This window comes from Triticum aestivum, chromosome 1D, assembly GCF_018294505.1.
Source record: "Triticum aestivum cultivar Chinese Spring chromosome 1D, IWGSC CS RefSeq v2.1, whole genome shotgun sequence".
NCBI lineage: Eukaryota > Viridiplantae > Streptophyta > Magnoliopsida > Poales > Poaceae > Triticum > Triticum aestivum.
The window spans coordinates 196,170,843-196,189,200 of NC_057796.1; the positions used below are offsets into that span (position 1 = coordinate 196,170,843).

The 18,358-nt window shown below is 44.1% G+C and overlaps 1 protein-coding gene across 3 annotated transcripts; it reads left to right on the forward strand.

Annotated features, from left to right (window-relative positions):
- Positions 1-208: 208 nt before the first annotated feature.
- LOC123180939 (ABC transporter G family member 25) lies at positions 209-16,390 on the forward strand. Of its 3 annotated transcripts, none has more exons than XR_006491402.1 (15): positions 209-515; positions 645-721; positions 10,203-10,466; positions 10,676-10,739; positions 10,837-10,980; positions 11,053-11,087; positions 11,532-11,605; positions 12,045-12,769; positions 13,239-13,535; positions 13,889-14,335; positions 14,419-14,567; positions 14,918-15,207; positions 15,297-15,425; positions 15,965-16,117; positions 16,198-16,390. XR_006491402.1 is itself a non-coding variant. In XM_044593131.1 (15 exons), the coding sequence occupies exons 1-14, from the start codon at positions 280-282 to the stop codon at positions 16,113-16,115; spliced, it is 3,078 nt and encodes a 1,025-aa protein (XP_044449066.1). In that variant the 5' UTR covers positions 209-279; the 3' UTR covers positions 16,116-16,117; positions 16,198-16,390. The 3 variants fall into 3 exon arrangements, 2 of the variants coding, with proteins under 2 accessions (XP_044449066.1, XP_044449067.1); XM_044593131.1 differs by having other exon boundaries at positions 15,297-15,421; XM_044593132.1 differs by lacking the exons at positions 209-515; positions 645-721 and adding an exon at positions 9,315-9,694 and having other exon boundaries at positions 15,297-15,421.
- Positions 16,391-18,358: the final 1,968 nt, after the last annotated feature.

The following is an 18,358-nucleotide window of genomic DNA, read 5'->3' on the forward strand; positions in this document are numbered from 1 at the left end:
CAGAATCCGCTCCCAGGTTCCATTATGAACAAATGAGATAGAACAAGAGTGGCTGACCCACTCTTTATTATCTTCGCCCCTGGCCGGGTCAACCGCGACGTGTAATCACTGACAGGAACTTCCCACCGGACACGCGCGCGCGTTCTTGTGAGACTCGGACCATGTCGCCCAGCGAAAGCCCGGTCTTTCACGTAATACCCTCCCGGCGGCTACACAATATACACATTCCACCGTGTCAAGCTCCTTATTTCTCCCTACCTACCTGCTCAGCTCGACACCATGCTGCCAGCGCCCCTCGCCGCCGTGCTGCTCCTCCCCCTAGTCCTCGCGCTGCTCCCAGCCGGCGGGCGGTGCCAGCAGGGCGATGACAACCCCGGCCCCGGCGTGCGCCACCGCGCTCTGCCGCCGTCGGCGTCGTCCGCCGCCTCGGAGGCGCTCATGGCCAGGATGTACACCGTTGGCCAAGAGCTCGCCGACGAGGTGCAGAGCAAGTACGGCTTCTGCATGTCCAACGTGTACGTCTTCTCACCCTGCGCTGCGGCCCCGGCCCAAATTTACCTTCCCTTGCTGTTTATTTCGCTGCTTGGTGTGCATACTGGTCTGTTGGTTGTGAGCTGAAAGAAACGAGGAATTTTAATTCGTAGGAACAACGATTTCAACCAGACGTTCAACTTCACCTCGGACCCGAGCTTCATCTCGGACTGCAATGAGCAAACCCAAGGTACAAACAACATTCAAGCTAGTCGATCGGCCACTTTTCTTGTGGTAGTATGTTTGAGTCTAAAGGAATACAACACGAGTCTCCTTCTAGCTAGGTCAACGGTCTGGTCCAAATTTAGTTTGGTCTTTATTCTTCAAAAAAGTTGTCCGCTCTTGCACAAAAATAATGAAGTTAGAAGTTCAACCTAAAATTGAAGAACTTCGCTGTAGCACGTGTGGCTTCATGATTTTCAAATCTTTTTCTTATGTATGCTGGAACTTTCCGTACACAATAACTCGGGGATTTCTGGGGGCATATCGGAGCACCTTCATGTAATCACGATGTACTAATTGGACGGTGACACTGCCAATTTTTTGGTCATGGCCAAATTTTTGGTCTATATTTAGATGGCTTCTAATATTTCGGCATGCCAGGGCTTCTTTGATCATTCTGGTTCGCATATCTAGTCAATGTTGCCCAATTTACGGGCATGCAAAAGCTCCACCAAAATTTTGATAGGGCAAGGCTAGGCTAAAGCCAAACATACCCCACATCTCTATTTCAATTTTTTTTTAAATATTCAATTTTTTGACATTTGAGCACACAAATTTTCAGGTCCGAATTTAAAACAGACCCGAAGAAAAGAAAAAACAATTTGTTTCCGAATAGTACCGACACGCAGCTTATAAGAAACAAAAAGGACAACTCGTCCACCTACATTATGAGCAGCCCAGACTTGAATTTGCTACAATATATTCACGGTCTGGTTTTATGTTTTTTATGAGGATGTGAATGGAAGTTAAATCTAAAATTTTATGACATGGTAGTTATTTATTATCTCTATGCCATAAATTAATTTGAGAATTTTAATCACTTGTATACATGTTTTTGTATTCGCCTAGTGCACTAGCACACCTAATGGGTGCCCTGCACTCTATAATATCCGCCACTTCTAAAGGTAGAAATTACTCGTTAGGTCACCGAAAAAAGGACTTCTTATGGACAACCTCGCCCCAACCATCCAGCCTCATCGACGACGGACCACTCCGGCTGCCGCCCCCTACTCGTGGAGACCTCGTCCACATGGGCTTGATCTATCCTACAGAACGCTCTCCTCACCATCCACGTCGCCACCTACCAGGGCATCCCTCAAGGATGTCTTGCTATCTGTGCCGCCCACCGTAGCGGTCGTTGGGGGAAAGGCCATTTATGCCTCCCTGTTGATCCTGCTTGTCCCACGCTAGCCTGCTCTTCGAGAATGATTCAAGGGGGTGGCCCGCGTGCAGGTGGCGACCCAGGACCCTCCGGTGACTAGTCTGTCCAAAAGAAAAAAGATCGATGGCGAAGGGAGTGTTGCACATGCCTTCTTGAGGAGCAGCGCACCATCAATGGATGCAATCAACATGGTAGTTAAAGCATTCATGAAGTGTCAGGATCCACGCCCCCCTCCCATGTCATTCCTCACCCTCTTAACGGCAAGGCCAAGGGAAGATGCTTCAACTGTCTACCCTCACTCCACCAGCCTCCTCTCTGGGCAGCCTGACCACAAAGCTCGATGGTGCTTCAATAGACCGGCCCATCCATCGGCTAGCCAACGCCTGGTCTTTCCCCCCGATCACCCCAATTCCACACGCCTTGCTTTCCCTCTGGACCACCTAGTCTCACTCTAGCAACCGATCACTTCCTGCCTCACCCTTCCACCAAGACAACATACGACCGCCCCCACCCCTCCCACACCATCGCTTCAACCCTGCCATCCATTCTTGGACCTGTGCCTTCACCTTCCACCTACATGGAGCTGGATCTGATCCCCGACGACGCATGCAACCACCCTGATTTTGTCACCAGGATCGCGGCCTTCACCTTGGCCATGATGTCGGCTGAGCGGTACCACGAGAACCATGGCGCCATGCTAATCACCATTGGCAATTGGCCGCCTCCGTGTGAGTCAGGTGGTTGTGGAGGTGGGAAGAAGTTTCGCCTTCGCTCCGGGAACCTTCTCCGTCACCATGCTCGCGCACGGAGGAGGCTTCTTCGTAATATTCAACGACTCAGTCATCCACAACATCGCAACCAACATGCCCGACACGTTGCATGACGGCTATGCCACCCTCGCATATAGTTTGTGCTCTTGCCTCGTCAGGTTCGAGCTCATATTGCTACCTTTCGGTGTTCACATTTGCCTCAAAGGGGTGCCCAAGTACGGCCGTCAACAAGATATTATCGCTGTTGGGTTTGTTTGGCTGGCCCGGAGGTGAACTCCCGCCGCGGCTCTCTCGCCCTGGAGGAGCGCCCTCACACCACGTCACTGCCCATGGACTTCCTGGACCTTGGCATCCACGAGTCCTTGCCAGTGGTTGAGGGACCGACCATCCTTCTATCCTATTCAATCCCTATACACCTAAGCAAGGTATGAGGCTACTAGACGCGCCACGACAGCTTCTTTGGAGGAAGCAGTGACTCCAATCAGAACGGTATCCCGTCGAATGGCTCCGATGAAGACTACCCTCAGAAGCGTTCTTTTTGGTGGTCATTTGTCTTCGAGTACGTGTGGCGACCTGTGAACAGTCGGCATGTGCACAAAAGGCTTGTCCCTAGTCATCGTGACCTCTTGTCAGACGGTCCTAGGCACCAGGGTGGGACTAGAAAATCCCATGGTCATGCTAGCTACAGCAACTCCTCTGTGTCGCTCAGGGCATGCAGTGGCTTCTCTTCTGATAACCATCGCCACCACAATGCGGACGACGCGCCGCCTTCGACTGACGGAACCCTAACGACTAGCCTGCCTCTTCACGTAACGGAGACCTTATCACCGCGCCAACCGAGCGTAACGGTGCCATGACGATCCATGCCGCTAGTACTACCAGTGCTGGCCATGCAGACTACCATTTCCACCGCGTTGGTGTAGACGCGTGCTCTACCTCCTCCAAGTCTGGATGCCGACCATGTGTCTTTTGAAGCCTTCGATTGCGCCCAGATTGCCTCTGTCAGCAATACGTCACTAGTATCTGTTGACCAAGTTTAGGGAGATGAGGTACATGATCTGGTTGTTCAGCTGGTGGTCACCGATGTTGTTGTGCTGAATCACATGACTCAAACTAATGTGGGCCCGAAGAGGCCCCCCACTGCCGTCATGGCGGGTGATTCCATCCTCTTGGGCCCCATCTCGGGCGGGCCCATTCAGGACTTGGGTGTCGATCTCTTTGGGCCCATCTTGGCTCTTGTCGGCGTCATTAGCCCTTTGTGTAAATCACCACCCCATGTCGCCACTCGTAAGAACCTGCGGAGCTCCCCTATCATTGTCGCTGAGGCTAATGTATATGTGCTACTTGTGAGCTGCGTTGGGATTTCCATGCAGATGAGGGGATGATGTAGTACAATAGAGATATGTATTTCCTTCAGTTAAGAACTAAGGTTATCAATCCAGTAGGAGAACCACGCAAGACCTCGTGAATAGCACCTACACACAAAAGAACAAATACTTGCACCCTAGGGGATCAAGGGGGTTGTCAATCCCCTCGGCGGTTAATTGCAAGGACCAAGTCTGATAATGGTAGATAGATAAACAAAAACACAAAATAAAAGAACGGTAAATAAATCGCAACAAGGTATTTTTGGATTTTATATATGATAAAGATAGACCCACGGGGCCATAGGTTTCACTAGATGCTTCTCTCTCAAACAAAAAGCATATGATGGGTAAACAAATTACTGTTGGGCAATTTATAGAAAAGCGCATACGTATGACGATATCCAAGGCAATGATCATGTATATAGGCATCACGTCCGAGACAAGTAGACCAACTCCTGCCTGCATCTACTACTATTACTCCACACACCGACTGCTATCCAGCATGCTCTAGAGTATTAAGTTCATAAAGAATGGAGTAACGCCTTGCCCAAGATGACATGATGTAGTCAAATTAAACTCAATCAATATGAATAAACCCTAACGTTTTATCCTTAATGGCAACAATACCAATACGTCTCTTGTCCCTTTCTGTCATTGGGATATAGAGCACTGCAAAGATTGAACCCATTACAAAGCACCTCTCCCATTGCAAGATAAATCAATCTAGTTGGCCAAACCAAACTGATAGATCAGAGAGAAATACAAAGCTATAATAATCTTGCATAAAGGAGTTCGAAGAAGACTCAAATAAGATTCATAGATGATCTGATCATAAACGGACAATTCATCGGATCCCAACAAACACACTGCAAAAGAAAATTACATCGAATAGATCTCCAAGAACATCGAGGAGAACATTGTATTGAAGATCAAAGAGAGAGAAGAAGCCATCTAGCTACAAGCTATCATCCCATAGGTCTGTGGTAAACTACTCATACATCATCGGGAGGGCAGCAAGGTTGATGTAGAGGCCCTCCGTGATCTCCCCCTCCGGCAGAGTACCGGAAAAAGGTCTCCAGATGGGATGAACAGAAACTTCTGGTGGTGAAAAAAGTATTTTTGGTGGCTCTTTGTTGGTTTCCCGATTTTAGAGAATTTATATAGGTGGAATTAGGTCAAACAGAGCCACGTGGGGCCCACAAGGTACTTGGGCGCACCTACCCCCTGGGCGCGCCCAAGTGCCTTGTCGCGTCCGCGTTGCACGTCTGGTCTCCTCCTGAAGCTTCTAGGGTCTCTCTTGTCCAGAAAAAAAATCGTCAAAAATTTTCGTGGCATTTGGACTTCATTTGGTACTGATTTCCTGGAAAATCAAAAACAGACAAAAACACAGCACTTGGCACTAAGTTAATAGGTTAGTCCCAAAAAATGATATATATAATTGCATATAAAACATTCAAGATTGATACTATAATAGCATGGAACAATCAAAAATTATAGATACGTTGGAGACGTATATATCAATATGTATCTTGCAATTTTTGCCCTACTGTCAGTTTTCCTTTTCTTCAATTTTTTCAGTTAGATCACTTCCCCCATTCAATTCTAATTGAGCTCTTCCAGTTTCAAATGAGTGAAGGCAACTATTCGTTTTCAATTGGAACATGAACATACAGGGACTCGACAACCTCTAGCGTCACCTAATTGTCCATGATCTTGTTCTACAAAACCATGATTCCATTGTCTATTTTCAAGAGATGAAGCTCTCTATTGTTGATCACGCCCTAATTCTTGAGCTCCTTGGCCTTCTGTTCGCCGATGCCTTCTGTTTCCCGCCGCCGGACGAGACCAAAGGTGGTACTATACTGGCCTTCAACTCTGATCTCTTCAACATCCAGACCACCTCTCCAGCCATGAACGGGGTCTCAGTGACTATCCATATGCGCGCCTATCTTGCCTCCTAGTGTGTCACTGTTGTGTATGGGCCTCAGGTAGACACTAACAAACTTACCTTTATCGAGGAGCTCAAAGCGATCCGTCCTGCCCTATTGTCGGCATGGCTTCTCCTGGGAGTTTTCAACCTATTATGCATGCCCAGGGACAAGAGCAATACCAGGTCAATCGAAGGACGATCAATGTGTTCCATGCGGCTCTTAACATCATGGAGCTCTTTGAACTGCGGCTGCATGGACATTGATTCACCTGTGTCAGCTCATGTCAATTGCAAATGAAGATCGAGATCGATCACATTTTCTGCTCCATGGACTGAGGGCTGCTCTTCCTTCAATGACATCTGCATGCCATCTCCTCCTCGATTTCGTACCATTGTGCCATGGCACTCACGGGGCCAGATTAACGACAAGCAATTGTGAGGATTCTAGTACGAGAATTATTGGCTGAAGATGAGAGGTTTTGATGAGATTGCGCATGACTCCTGGGCTGCAACTTGTGCTCACACTGATGCCATGAAAAAAATGCATTGCAAGCTTTCACGCATAGGGAGCTCCTTGCGATGCCGGTGGAGGAGGAAAATCGATAACATTGCCCTGATATTTTTCATTGCTAACCATATTATCCTTAAACTGAATCAAGCTCAAGACCACTAAGATCTCACCATTGCTAAAATCGGCCTTAGACAACACCTTAAGCATGAGCTCCTCGGTGTGGCTTCTATTCAGCGCATCCGAATTCGCCAACGAACGAACATGTGATGCAAACTCAAAAACCAAAATTGTTCCACATCAAGGCTAATGGCCCCCACCGTCGTAACTTCATCCCATTGTTGCAAACTGACAATGGGCAGTTCACCACCCAGTCTGGCAAACTCCTGGAGCTTCACAAGCACTTTTCATCCAGCATTGGGAACGCGAGAATGCGGTCGAGTTCCCTAAATTGGAACCTGCTGGATATCCCTAAACTCTACCTCTCCTCTCCGGACGAGACATTCTTGGAGGAGGAGATCAAATCAACAATGTTTAATCTTCCTTCAAGGGTGCCCGGACCTGACAACTTCAGCACTAATTTCTTCAAAAGGTGTTGGGAAGTGATCAAACATGATGTATCAGCGGACGTTAACAAATTCTTCAACCTGCGGGGCAACCATTGGCACCAACTCAACTCAGCACACACATGTATGTATTCGGCCTCTAAATCATGAATTGGTATTCACTAGCACCCAATATAACCGTTTGGATTGAGTGCCGGAAACTTTTTCCTTTTTTATGTAGAGTGCTGGAACCTTTGGTTTAGTTCCGAGCGGCACTCCAGCAGACTTGCGCTCTCTCCCTTGATACCGAGCTGTCGACCTATTGCTCCAAAATGCTGGTCCCGCAAAACCTACCGGTTTGCTCGCTCTCGAAAAGAAACAAGAATGTCTTGACCATGGTGGCCAAGAGCTCGACCATCTTGCACACAATCTGGGTGACTAGCTAAATTCTAAAAAGTATTGAAAAAACGTATGTGTCGTCCCCCGCGCGGGCGACCCGGGTGAAACCCTAGCCGCAGGGAAAGTCCCCTCCCTCGCCGTCGCCGGCAAGCGCCGCCGGGCATTAGCGGCGGCGGGGCCTCTCTTTTTCTTCCTCTCACGAGGTCTGGGCAGTGTGGGGCGCCCGACCGAGGTGAGGCGTGGGGGCGCTGCGAGCGGACTACGGAGGTCGCCGTGGGCGCGACGAGCGGACGCTGGTGCGCGCGGGACGGTGCGGGCGCCGTGATGCATGTCTGGTCTCTGCGTGCACGCGCGTGGGCGCGTTGCGAGAGGTCCACTGCCACAACGCGGATCTGAGGCGCGTATGCGCCCTGGCGAGCCAGCGGCCTGATCTGGCCTCTCGGGGTCGCGCTGGTGATGATGGTTGTGATGGAGTCGGCGGATGCTGGTGGGCCTTCCTCCAAGCGTGTTCTTGTCTAGCTCATTGGAGCAACGGCGTCGCACAACGTCGGTGGTGCAGGGGAGGTTTTAGGCAGACTAGATCCAGCTTGGTTGGTCATGTCCTTGCGTGCGGCGGTGCGAGGGTGCCAGTTTTTGGCGCATGGCGGTGCAGGCCAGCTAGTTTCGGTTTTAACTCGGCTCTTCTTGTGAGCTGATGTGCGGATCTCGCCCAATTCTGCGCACGGAGGCAGGGGATGGCCGGATCTGGCGTGGCGCGCCCAGGGCCTGCGTGCGGCGGGGCTGTCCAGTCATGTTGGCGTGTGTTCGCTGAGTTCCTGCATGCGGCGGTGACTAGCCCGTTCCTGGTAGTGTCTGCATGGTCTCTCTATGCTTGGTGGCGCTGAAAGGCCTCGGATCCATGATGATTGGTAGAAGACTCGATTCCGGATGAAAATCCTGCATTGACCTAGCCAATGCCGACAGTAACGATGTCTATGGATGGCGTCTTCCTCCTTGGAGGTACTGCCGTGGAGCTCGTTTGCTCTTCGTATCTCATGGCTTGTGGTCTCCGGGTGAAAACCTAAGATTTGGCTAGGCCAGATCGAGTGACGGTAGTGTCCTTGACATTACTTCCTTCTTGAAGACGCCACCTTGGAGACCCAACAATGGTTATCCGACGGTGTTCACGACTTGTTGGTGGTGCTTGAGTTTGTGGTAGTGTTGACTACTTTTTTTGCACTAGCCTTTTTGCTGTGCTTCCTCGTTGGAGGTGTTCTTATAATGCTTCTTCTAATTAATAAATTTGGCAGCTCTTCTGTCACATTTGAAAGAAAAAAGAGCTTGACCATGAGGGCACACCCGCAACGGAACTGGATCCTCTAACATTAAGAAGGAAAGTTAGAGAAGCTACAATCCTCTAACTTTCCTTCTTGCAATTCATATGATTAAGGCTAAAATGATTTAAATTCATTTGCAAAGTATAGATTAAATGTGTACATTCATATAATCATTACATGCGAACAATTTGATGGTGAAATAAAATTAATTATAAATTATTTATATCTACAGTAAATATCAATAGTAAATAATCTGCTAAACATTTCTAACATTCCTTCTTCATTTTACACTAGCATTACAATGTACCAGCGTGACATTGCTTCTTTAAGTTAGAGGATCCGGCTCCACCCGCAACGGGAGGAGAAGAGAGGGGGTGGCCAGGAACTTTTGCAAAGTATAGATTAAATGTGTACATTCATATAATCATTACATGCGAACAATTTGATGGTGAAATAAAATTAATTATAAATTATTTATATCTACAGTAAATAATCTGCTAAACATTCCAACATTCCTTCTTCATTTTACACTAGCATTATTTTGTACGAGCGTGATATTGCTTCTCTAAGTTAGAGGATCCGGCTCCACCCGCAACGGGAGGAGAAGAGAGGGGGGTGGCCAGGAACTTGACCACGGCGGTCGACCACTGCTGCTCCGGTGCGGGGCAGAGGAGACAAGGAGAGCTGCGCGCGGGCGGAGCAGAAGCCGTTCTGGAAGGGCGGCGGCGAGCAGAAGCGTTCTGGAAGGAGCGGCGCGCGGCGCAGGAGCAGCCGGCGGCATCGTCGCGGCTGAGCACGCCGGTCTCTAAGGGGGCGGAGGCCAGGCTGTGTACGCGAGAAAGAGGAGACGGGGATGACTCGGTGAAAGTCTGCAATTCAGTACTCCCAAACAGAAAGGGACTATAATTGGTTGCTCTCTTTAGATTTCAAATTATCCAATACATGTACGTCCAAACAGAAAATCTTGAATTGCATTCCATTTCAATACCTTGGTTGATTTGGTATTGCAGCTCAATTCAATTCGTTGGGCTGAATACATACATCCAAACAAAGCATAAGAGTACAACTCCCTCTGTCCGATAATATAAGATGTTATTACAACCACTGGATCTAAGAGAATTATTAGCTATTGTTACTTTGGGACTATCTTAAAATTTCTCGTCTTTTGATCCTACAAAGAAATAAATCTGATGCCATTGAGTTTTTGCCTTATAATGCAATAAAACTGTTCAGGTTGGACCACTGGATTTCTTTTAGTACTACTAACTAAAGAAGTACTATATCGTCTTGTCTGTTTGTCATGATGTTCCAACGAATCCTGGCATTTCTCTAGAAGAAGATATCGCATTGCTTTGACCAGAGCTAGAATTGAAGTACATGCCTTTAGTTCTGTTGAAAGAAAATATGTCCCATAAATATTTCCAGAATAAAATAAATGTGTTGTGTATGCAGGGACATTGGTTGCGATGATGTGCAGCAAAGCTGAAATAGAGTTATATCTCAGCAGCTTGGGAAGCAAGAGCATTGTGAGGATTAGTAGGAATTGCAATCAGTTCTCATGGGCACCTGGGTGCCAATCTGGCTGGGCTTGCTCAGCCCCGGACGCCAACTCATTGACAAACAACTCATTTGAAAACCCGGTTCCGTCCAGATCAGAGAATTGCAGGCCATGTTGTCCAGGTTTCTTCTGCCCTCGTGGACTGACTTGCATGATGCGTAAGTGTTTCTTTCCAAACAAATTACCCCTAGACACTAACTTAATGATGCATGCAATCAACAGCCCTATTCCCTCCCCCCCCACAAAAAAACTATATTCCTCAAGTCCCAATACATCAATCATTTTAGAGTTTCTTCATCCACTTGTTGGTATTCTGTATTCTCAGTATTATGTTTACTTGCTCTAAATCCATTCATCTTTTGTCCAGCTTGTCCTTTGGGTGCTTATTGTCCTCTTGGGACACTGAATAAAACTACCAACCTTTGTGACCCGTAAGAGTAATGTACACTGAAGATTCTTTATTTACCATGCGACACTCTTCATAAGATTTCATAGCACATATTGTTTCTCTGTGACAAAAAATATTAGGTATTCTTACCAAATAACTCCCGGATCAAACCAGACATGCGGCAGTGCAGATTCTTGGGCTGATGTGATTACTACCAATGATGTCTTCTGCCCTCCAGGGCACCATTGCCCAACCACTACCCAAAAATTTAACTGCAGCAAGGGGTAAGCCTTCTCTTTCTGTGATACGTTTTTATGTTTATAGTGATAACTCATACCAAACTTTGTATTCTTCAGGTCCTATTGCAGGAAAGGTTCCACTGGTGAAAATAGTAAGCATCTTGTTTTATTTTTCTTCTGAATTTCATCCATTAGCATGAGTTAGAATTACTACTTATTGAATAACCTGTGCTTTCTACTTATTGAGAAGCATCTTGTTCAAATATACCGTATATGATCTGTCAAGCTCCAAACATGATTTTAACGCTTCATTTTTCTTTCTAGAGTTGAATAGTTTCCTCGAATCCTAACGACTAGTTTGCACCCACTTCTAGCGTTAAAATCATGTTTGGAGCTTGACAAAATGGAAGAGCTCCAAATATGATTTTAACGCTTCCATTTGTCTGCTAAAGATAATTTTTCACCCCCTTCAGTTGTTTGACATACCTTATTAATTAAAAGCTAGATAGCGTAGAGCACTTGATTCAAACAAGTTGTGCAAGTTTACAATTGCTATGATCTACCCTTTGTCTCACTTATCTCATGTAATTTTGCAGAGTGTGGATGGAAAAGCAGGTGTAAGGGGAATTCAGAAAAAGAAAATATCACTTTGTTTGGTGGCATACTGATTGTGAGTAGCGCAATTTACCAATTTTCTGATCAGCAACACTCATTTCGACTGATACATTTCACCAAAAAATTTCTTGACAAACATAGTGATAACTTATACCTTTGATTTATCAAATTGTTGTCTTGTTAGAATTACATGCAATGCTAATGCATTGCCAATGCAAGTCTTATCTCCTTTTGTGTAAATACGATCCAGTTATTTTGTTAGTATATATGATTGTTATGGCCAATGCAAGTTTGTATGCTGTAAATTTCTGCACAAGTTGTGACTGTAGGGCATCCTAGTTTCTCTCCTAAGTGATTTTCGTAGAAACCCGCACAACATAAACAAGAGCATCTAAATTGTTACCAATATCTATTTACTTAGAGCCAACGATCTTGTTCTCGTTGTTTAATGCTAGTATTTAGTAAACGATTCACTCATGATCTTGTTTATGCAGGTTGTCTTAATTGTCATTTTACTACTGGTGTACAATTGCTCTGATCAATTCATTGCAGTTCGAGCTAAAATTTCATCGAAGTCTCGTAAAAAGGCAGCAAAGATTGCGCAAGAATCGGCAACAGCACGGAAAAGATGGAAATTAGCAAAAGAACTTGTACTAAGGCATGAGGTGGAAATGTACGAGTCCTCTGATGCACCTGAGGAATTAGCTACATCATCTGATGGGATACTACATGCTGATAAAGGTAATGGTAAGAGATCAAAAAGTCGCAGAAAGCTAAATGTTCGCACTGAAAGGTTCAGACGTGCATATAGTCAGATTGACAAGGAAAGAGCTCTGCAGCTAGACAAAGATAAATTAACACTGTCTGGAATAGTGTCTCGAGCTGCTGAAAACAGACCGCAGAGGCCAATGCTTGAGGTGGCCTTCAAAGGTCTGACATTATCCATTGGGAAAAAGAAACTTCTACAATGCGTTACTGGGAAACTTTCACCAGGTAGGATAACGGCTATTATGGGTCCTTCTGGAGCAGGAAAGACCACATTTCTCAACGCTGTGTTAGGTAAAACATCAGGCTATAAGAAGGATGGATTGGTCCTTGTAAATGGAAAATCCGGATCGATGCAGTCATATAAGAAGATAATTGGTTTTGTTCCACAAGATGACATCGTACATGGAAACCTGACGGTTGAGGAAAATCTGTGGTTTAGTGGATGCTGCAGGTACTGGATACATAACAAAGTGCAATTCATTTGTGTTACCAAAGTATTCTTTTGGCCTTACGCTAAAATTTTCAATGCACAATTTTATTAGGATCAGTGACACAGCATTGCAAGAATTCAATTCGCTGCAGAATTCGACAATATTATTCTTTACAGCTTCTTCACGAAATACATTGAAAACAATGTTTAATTTTTCAGATATAGTTTAGTTTGATTATTAAAGTGTTATATCATTTATTTACTTATTTATTCATATTCCCCCCTTCAGATATGTAAATTAATCATGTCTCTTGTATGGCATAAGTTCTGTGCCTAGATGGCTCTTAATAGTTGATGCTTATTATTTGCTATGCATCTAAAAAAGTGATATCTCCTAATTAATTTCAGCAACTCTTTTGATGGTATCCTTATTGTACTTTCATAAGGCAATCATTTTCCTCTTAACAATCACTATTCTTTTGTGAAACAGGTTAAGCAAAAGCATGTCAAAAGCTGATAAGGTTCTCATTCTTGAACGGGTTATAGGGTCACTAGGGCTCCAAGAAATCAGAAATTCCCTTGTTGGGACAGTGGAAAAGCGGGGTATTTCTGGCGGACAAAGGAAGCGTGTGAATGTTGGGATTGAAATGGTTATGGAACCATCTCTTCTGATATTAGACGAGCCAACAACAGGCTTAGATAGTGCTTCCTCTCAACAACTTCTAAGAGCTCTTCGTTATGAAGCATCCCAAGGCGTCAATGTTTGTGCAGTGATTCACCAACCAAGGTTTCCCTGTAAACTTTGAATTAACCATGCCTTTATTCTTTCAGAAAGAATCCTTTTCTAATCTTCAGTTGAAATGACATAGCTCATATGAAAAGTGCTGTTGCAAATTTTCGTAACAATAATTGATGGGCCGGCCAATACACCAGGGCTACCTATCAGTTGGCGTCACAAAATTTGGTAAAAACAAACTCATCGACATGCCTAGTAATGCCCAACTTTATACAGTGAGTCTTATAAACATGACTAGTCAGGAAGTCATTTATCCTTGTGTGACTAAAATAATCTTATCTACACATTCTTTTCTACTTTATTAAGATGAATTTGGATCTAACATATATTAACATTTTACACAGCTATACTTTGTTCAATATGTTTGATGACTTTGTTCTTCTGGCAAGAGGCGGCCTTATTGCTTACCATGGGCCTATAAGTGAAGTTGAAAATTATTTCTCAGGCCTGGGGATCAAGGTTCCTGACCGTGAGAATCCTCCAGACTATTATATTGACATCTTAGAGGGAATAGCCAAGACAAAAATGAGGGGACATGCCACTCCTAAACATTTGCCACTTCTTTGGATTCTGCATAATGGATATGAAGTTCCAGAAGATATGCAGAAGGACCTTGAGGAGATCAATATGATGCACGAGTTATATACTGTAGGGTCCATTACTAGAGAACTATCTTCTGTAGAACAGACAAAGAGTAAAGATTCTGTGCACCAAAATGTCAGCCAAAGAAATGATTTACTGAATAGGAAAACACCCGGTGTACTTGCACAATACAGATACTATTTAGGGAGGTAATCCGATCTCCTTAATTTCTCTAACTTGCTTTGAGTTTGGTGAATCATTTTGTAACTCCATAGCCAAATTATGTTTTCAGGGTAGCTAAGCAACGTCTACGTGAAGCTACGCAACAGGCTGTTGATTACCTGATATTGTGTATTGCTGGCATATGCATTGGAACCATCACAAAAGTAAACGATGATACACTCGGTGCAGCTTCTTATGGGTATACCATAATTGCAGTCTGTAAGTTGGCACCATGTGTTATTTTTATAAATGTCCTAAACCATAAAGTAGCAAAAAAATAAAACAGAGGAAGAAATATTCTGTTCCTCTAAAGCATCTTAGATTGCAAAAATATTGAGAACCACTCCACACACACTAGGTACACTGGATTGCATAAAAATTGGTGAGAGATATTTGTAACACCTGACCTGGCCATACATAACATGACCTATCATTTCTATAAGCCTGTATAATTTACAATATTTTTTGTCAAATAAAAAAATGATTTATCACTTCATGTGGCATCTTTACCTGCAATACATATTACTTACAATAGCATTCTTCCTGACTTTAATTTGCTTTGTGCACAGCACTGTTGTGCCAGCTTGCAGCACTGCGATCATTTTCACCAGAAAGATTGCAATACTGGAGAGAGAGAGAATCTGGCATGAGCTCTGTAGCTTACTTCCTTGCAAGAGACACTATTGATCATTTCAACACCGTGGTTAAACCAATTGTCTTCCTCTCAACATTTTATTTCTTCAACAATCCACGGTCTACACTTCGAGATAATTATTTGGTCTTGCTTGCGTTAGTTTACTGTGTAACTGGCATAGGTTATACTCTTGCAATTTGGTTTGAGCTGGGGTTAGCTCAGTTGGTAAGTAGGCAATTATCAAATACTTTACCATTCTATGGAAAATCCAAATTACAGGAGGTGATTTAGCTTAATGAACTTTGCTCTTGCAGTGTTCTGCATTGCTACCTGTGGTACTGGTCCTGGTGGGCACTGACCCAAAATTTCCACAATTTATTAAACAATTCTGCTATCCCAAGTGGACGCTAGAAGCTTTCATTGTTGCTGGAGCAAAAAAGTTAGTAGTTTCTCCCTCAATGTTGTTAGTATTTCCCATTTCCTTGACCAGCAAATCGACACTCGATCAATAGTAAAAAGACGAGTTCTTGTCATTCAATTAAGCTTGTCTGCAGCACAGGCTAGTCTACATTAACTCCCAGAAAAGCATATTGAGCTAATTGTTCATTCATATCTCTATAGAAGAAAAAGATCCTGAGTTCCATAATAGCTTGAAAATGCTAAAACTGTTTGGTGGAGTGACAAAAATATAATATTCTCACATGCAAGTTGTTGCAGTCAATGATCACCCCGGCATATACTGAAAACTGTAACTAATCCTCTTAGTGCGTATGTATTTTTATTTTTATTTGGTACTAAAGTCTCTAGAGTAAATTACTAAATATCAGCAGTTCCTTGTTCAGTTGCCCTGTACAAATTTTTGGTAACCAGGTCCCCAACTTTTATAAGTCCAGTACAAATGCTTCTTCTGTTAGTATAACAATCAAACTTCAAGCCTTTTACCCTTTATCCTAACACATATTATTACGGTATTACCCTTCAGTTATTCTGGTGTATGGCTGATTACTCGATGTGGAGCACTGCTAAAAGGTGGTTATGATATCAATTATTTTGCTCTCTGCATCGCCATTATGATGCTTAATGGTGTACTCTTCCGGTTTGTTGCTCTACTTAGTCTGTTGAAGCTAAGATAGACGTAAGTATGCATATAATTAGGTTTTTGTCAATTTTCCCTCTGCTATCATTTTACTTAACTTGGATATGTGGATTATGAAGGTTCTCATCATCTCGCGAACTGAAGAACAAGGGCTTGTTCTCTTGAATATTCAAGATTCAACGGCTGTGGAATTTGTATATAAGAAGGTTATCACATTGGTAGAGTAGGGACCTCTAGAATATATGCATATTTGTAATTATTATTCTTGTCCATAAGCTCTTGGGGGGGGGGGGGGGATGGATCGGGCCTACATAGGTAGCATGTACTATGTTTGTACACTTGCTGACCTTCATTTCTCGAATGCAAATGTAATTTCAAATTGTCCCTTTGTATTTAATTTTGCTATATGAAAAGTGTGAAATCCAGTTCTACTAGGACAAAAAAGCAGTCTGGTCGTTTTAATACATTATCCACATTTCTCTGGAACACTTACCTTGGATTCTGCGGAGGTGCTACTTATTTTTTTATTGAGAAAGATCCTTTAATTTATAACAAAAAAAATCACAGATAAAAACACATATATATATGGCTCTTTTTTTTACGGGAAAGTTTACTTTATTAATCAAAGGATAGCAACATCGTCTGCCAACAAGTTTACAATGAAATCAGGCGGGTCATCAATCCAGCGAGATGGATTATTAGCATGACCCCATCTTGCTAACTCATGAGCTATGTTATTTGTCTCTCTAATACAGTGCTTAATAGTAAACTTCCCGAAATCTTCGAGATAACTGCGACATTCATCAAACGGTGCTGCCACCATAGAGTAACCTCCATTGAGTTTAAGTGCCTCCACCACCGTGATATTATCTGATCTTACTACCACATTATGGCATCCTATTTCCTTTGCTAGCTTCAGTCCTTTGAGCATAGCCACAGCTTCTGCTGTCTCAACATCAGCTACATGTTCTAGTGTTGCTGTGGCTGCAGCCATGAAATTTCCACGATAGTCACAGATGACCACTCCACAAGATCCTGCATAATCTCCTTCACTAAACAACGCATCGACGTTAAGGACCGTCTGACCAGCCAAAAACCCCGGCCATATATTCACTTTTGGTGTCATTTTTGTTTGTGCTGCACGGGCATAGTTCAATGCTAGGGCTACCACTGCCGCGGTCGTTCGCTCTGGAGATGCGACATCATCACCTCGCACAAACTGTCTCCGTTGCCACCATATATACCAACAAGTTGTGGTTATCAGCTCCGGTAGCTCAAGCACGCCATTATATTGTCTTCGGTAGTAGATATCACAGAGAATGAACTCTATAGTTGCTGAGCCCGCTCGATCCATGTGACAAGTGAAGTTTATATCATCTGCGACTCCCAGAGTTCTCCACACTTCTTGTGATCTGACACACCTAAACAGCATATGCGCTAGGTCTTCTGCTCCTTCTGAACAAAACAGACAACATGATAAATTCCCCACATGACGGTTCATTAGCACACTCCGCCATGGTATTGTGTTGTGTAGGCATCTCCAGATGTGAATTTTTATTTTCGCTGGCACCTTCAAATTCCACAAGTTTTTCCAAACTGGATGCGGTGCCATAGATGATCGGACCAAGTTGCTGTCATGTGTTGCATAGCACATCTCCCACTGTTTATAGTAAGTAGAGCGTACTGAGAAAACTCCACTTTTTGTTAGATGCCATGCCACATAGTCTTCGGTTTCCACGTGACATAGCGGGATTTGTAAAATCCGTTCTGCGTCGATGTGCCAGAAATTGTCCCGGATCAGTTGCTCATCCCATTCTCCCGTAATTGGGTCTATGAGCTCGTTTACCTTTGTGAGAACTTGGTTTCCACGGACTGTAAGGATTTTCTTTGATGCACTATTTGGGATCTAGCAATCATCTCATATATCAATTTTGCTTCCGTTACCCACTTTCCAAATACAGCCATGCTTGAAAGTTTGAATTCCTGACCAGATACTCTATTTCTAAAGGAGCAATGCTACAACTACACACAACTTTTACGGAAGGTGACATACAGGCTGATGTGGGCTGTTTTGATTGGTAATTAGGGGGAAGCGAGACTCACCCTGAAGCTCGGAGGGAGGGAGGGAGGGGGGTGGGTGGGTAGTGAGGGGAGTAGGGTTAACTCTGTAAATATCACGTGCAAGTCTATCATTTTTGTTTAAAGCCATTTCTAAAATCACATATTTGTTTTTATTTCTTAAATCATTTTATCATGCATCCCCAATTTAGGTATTCTAAG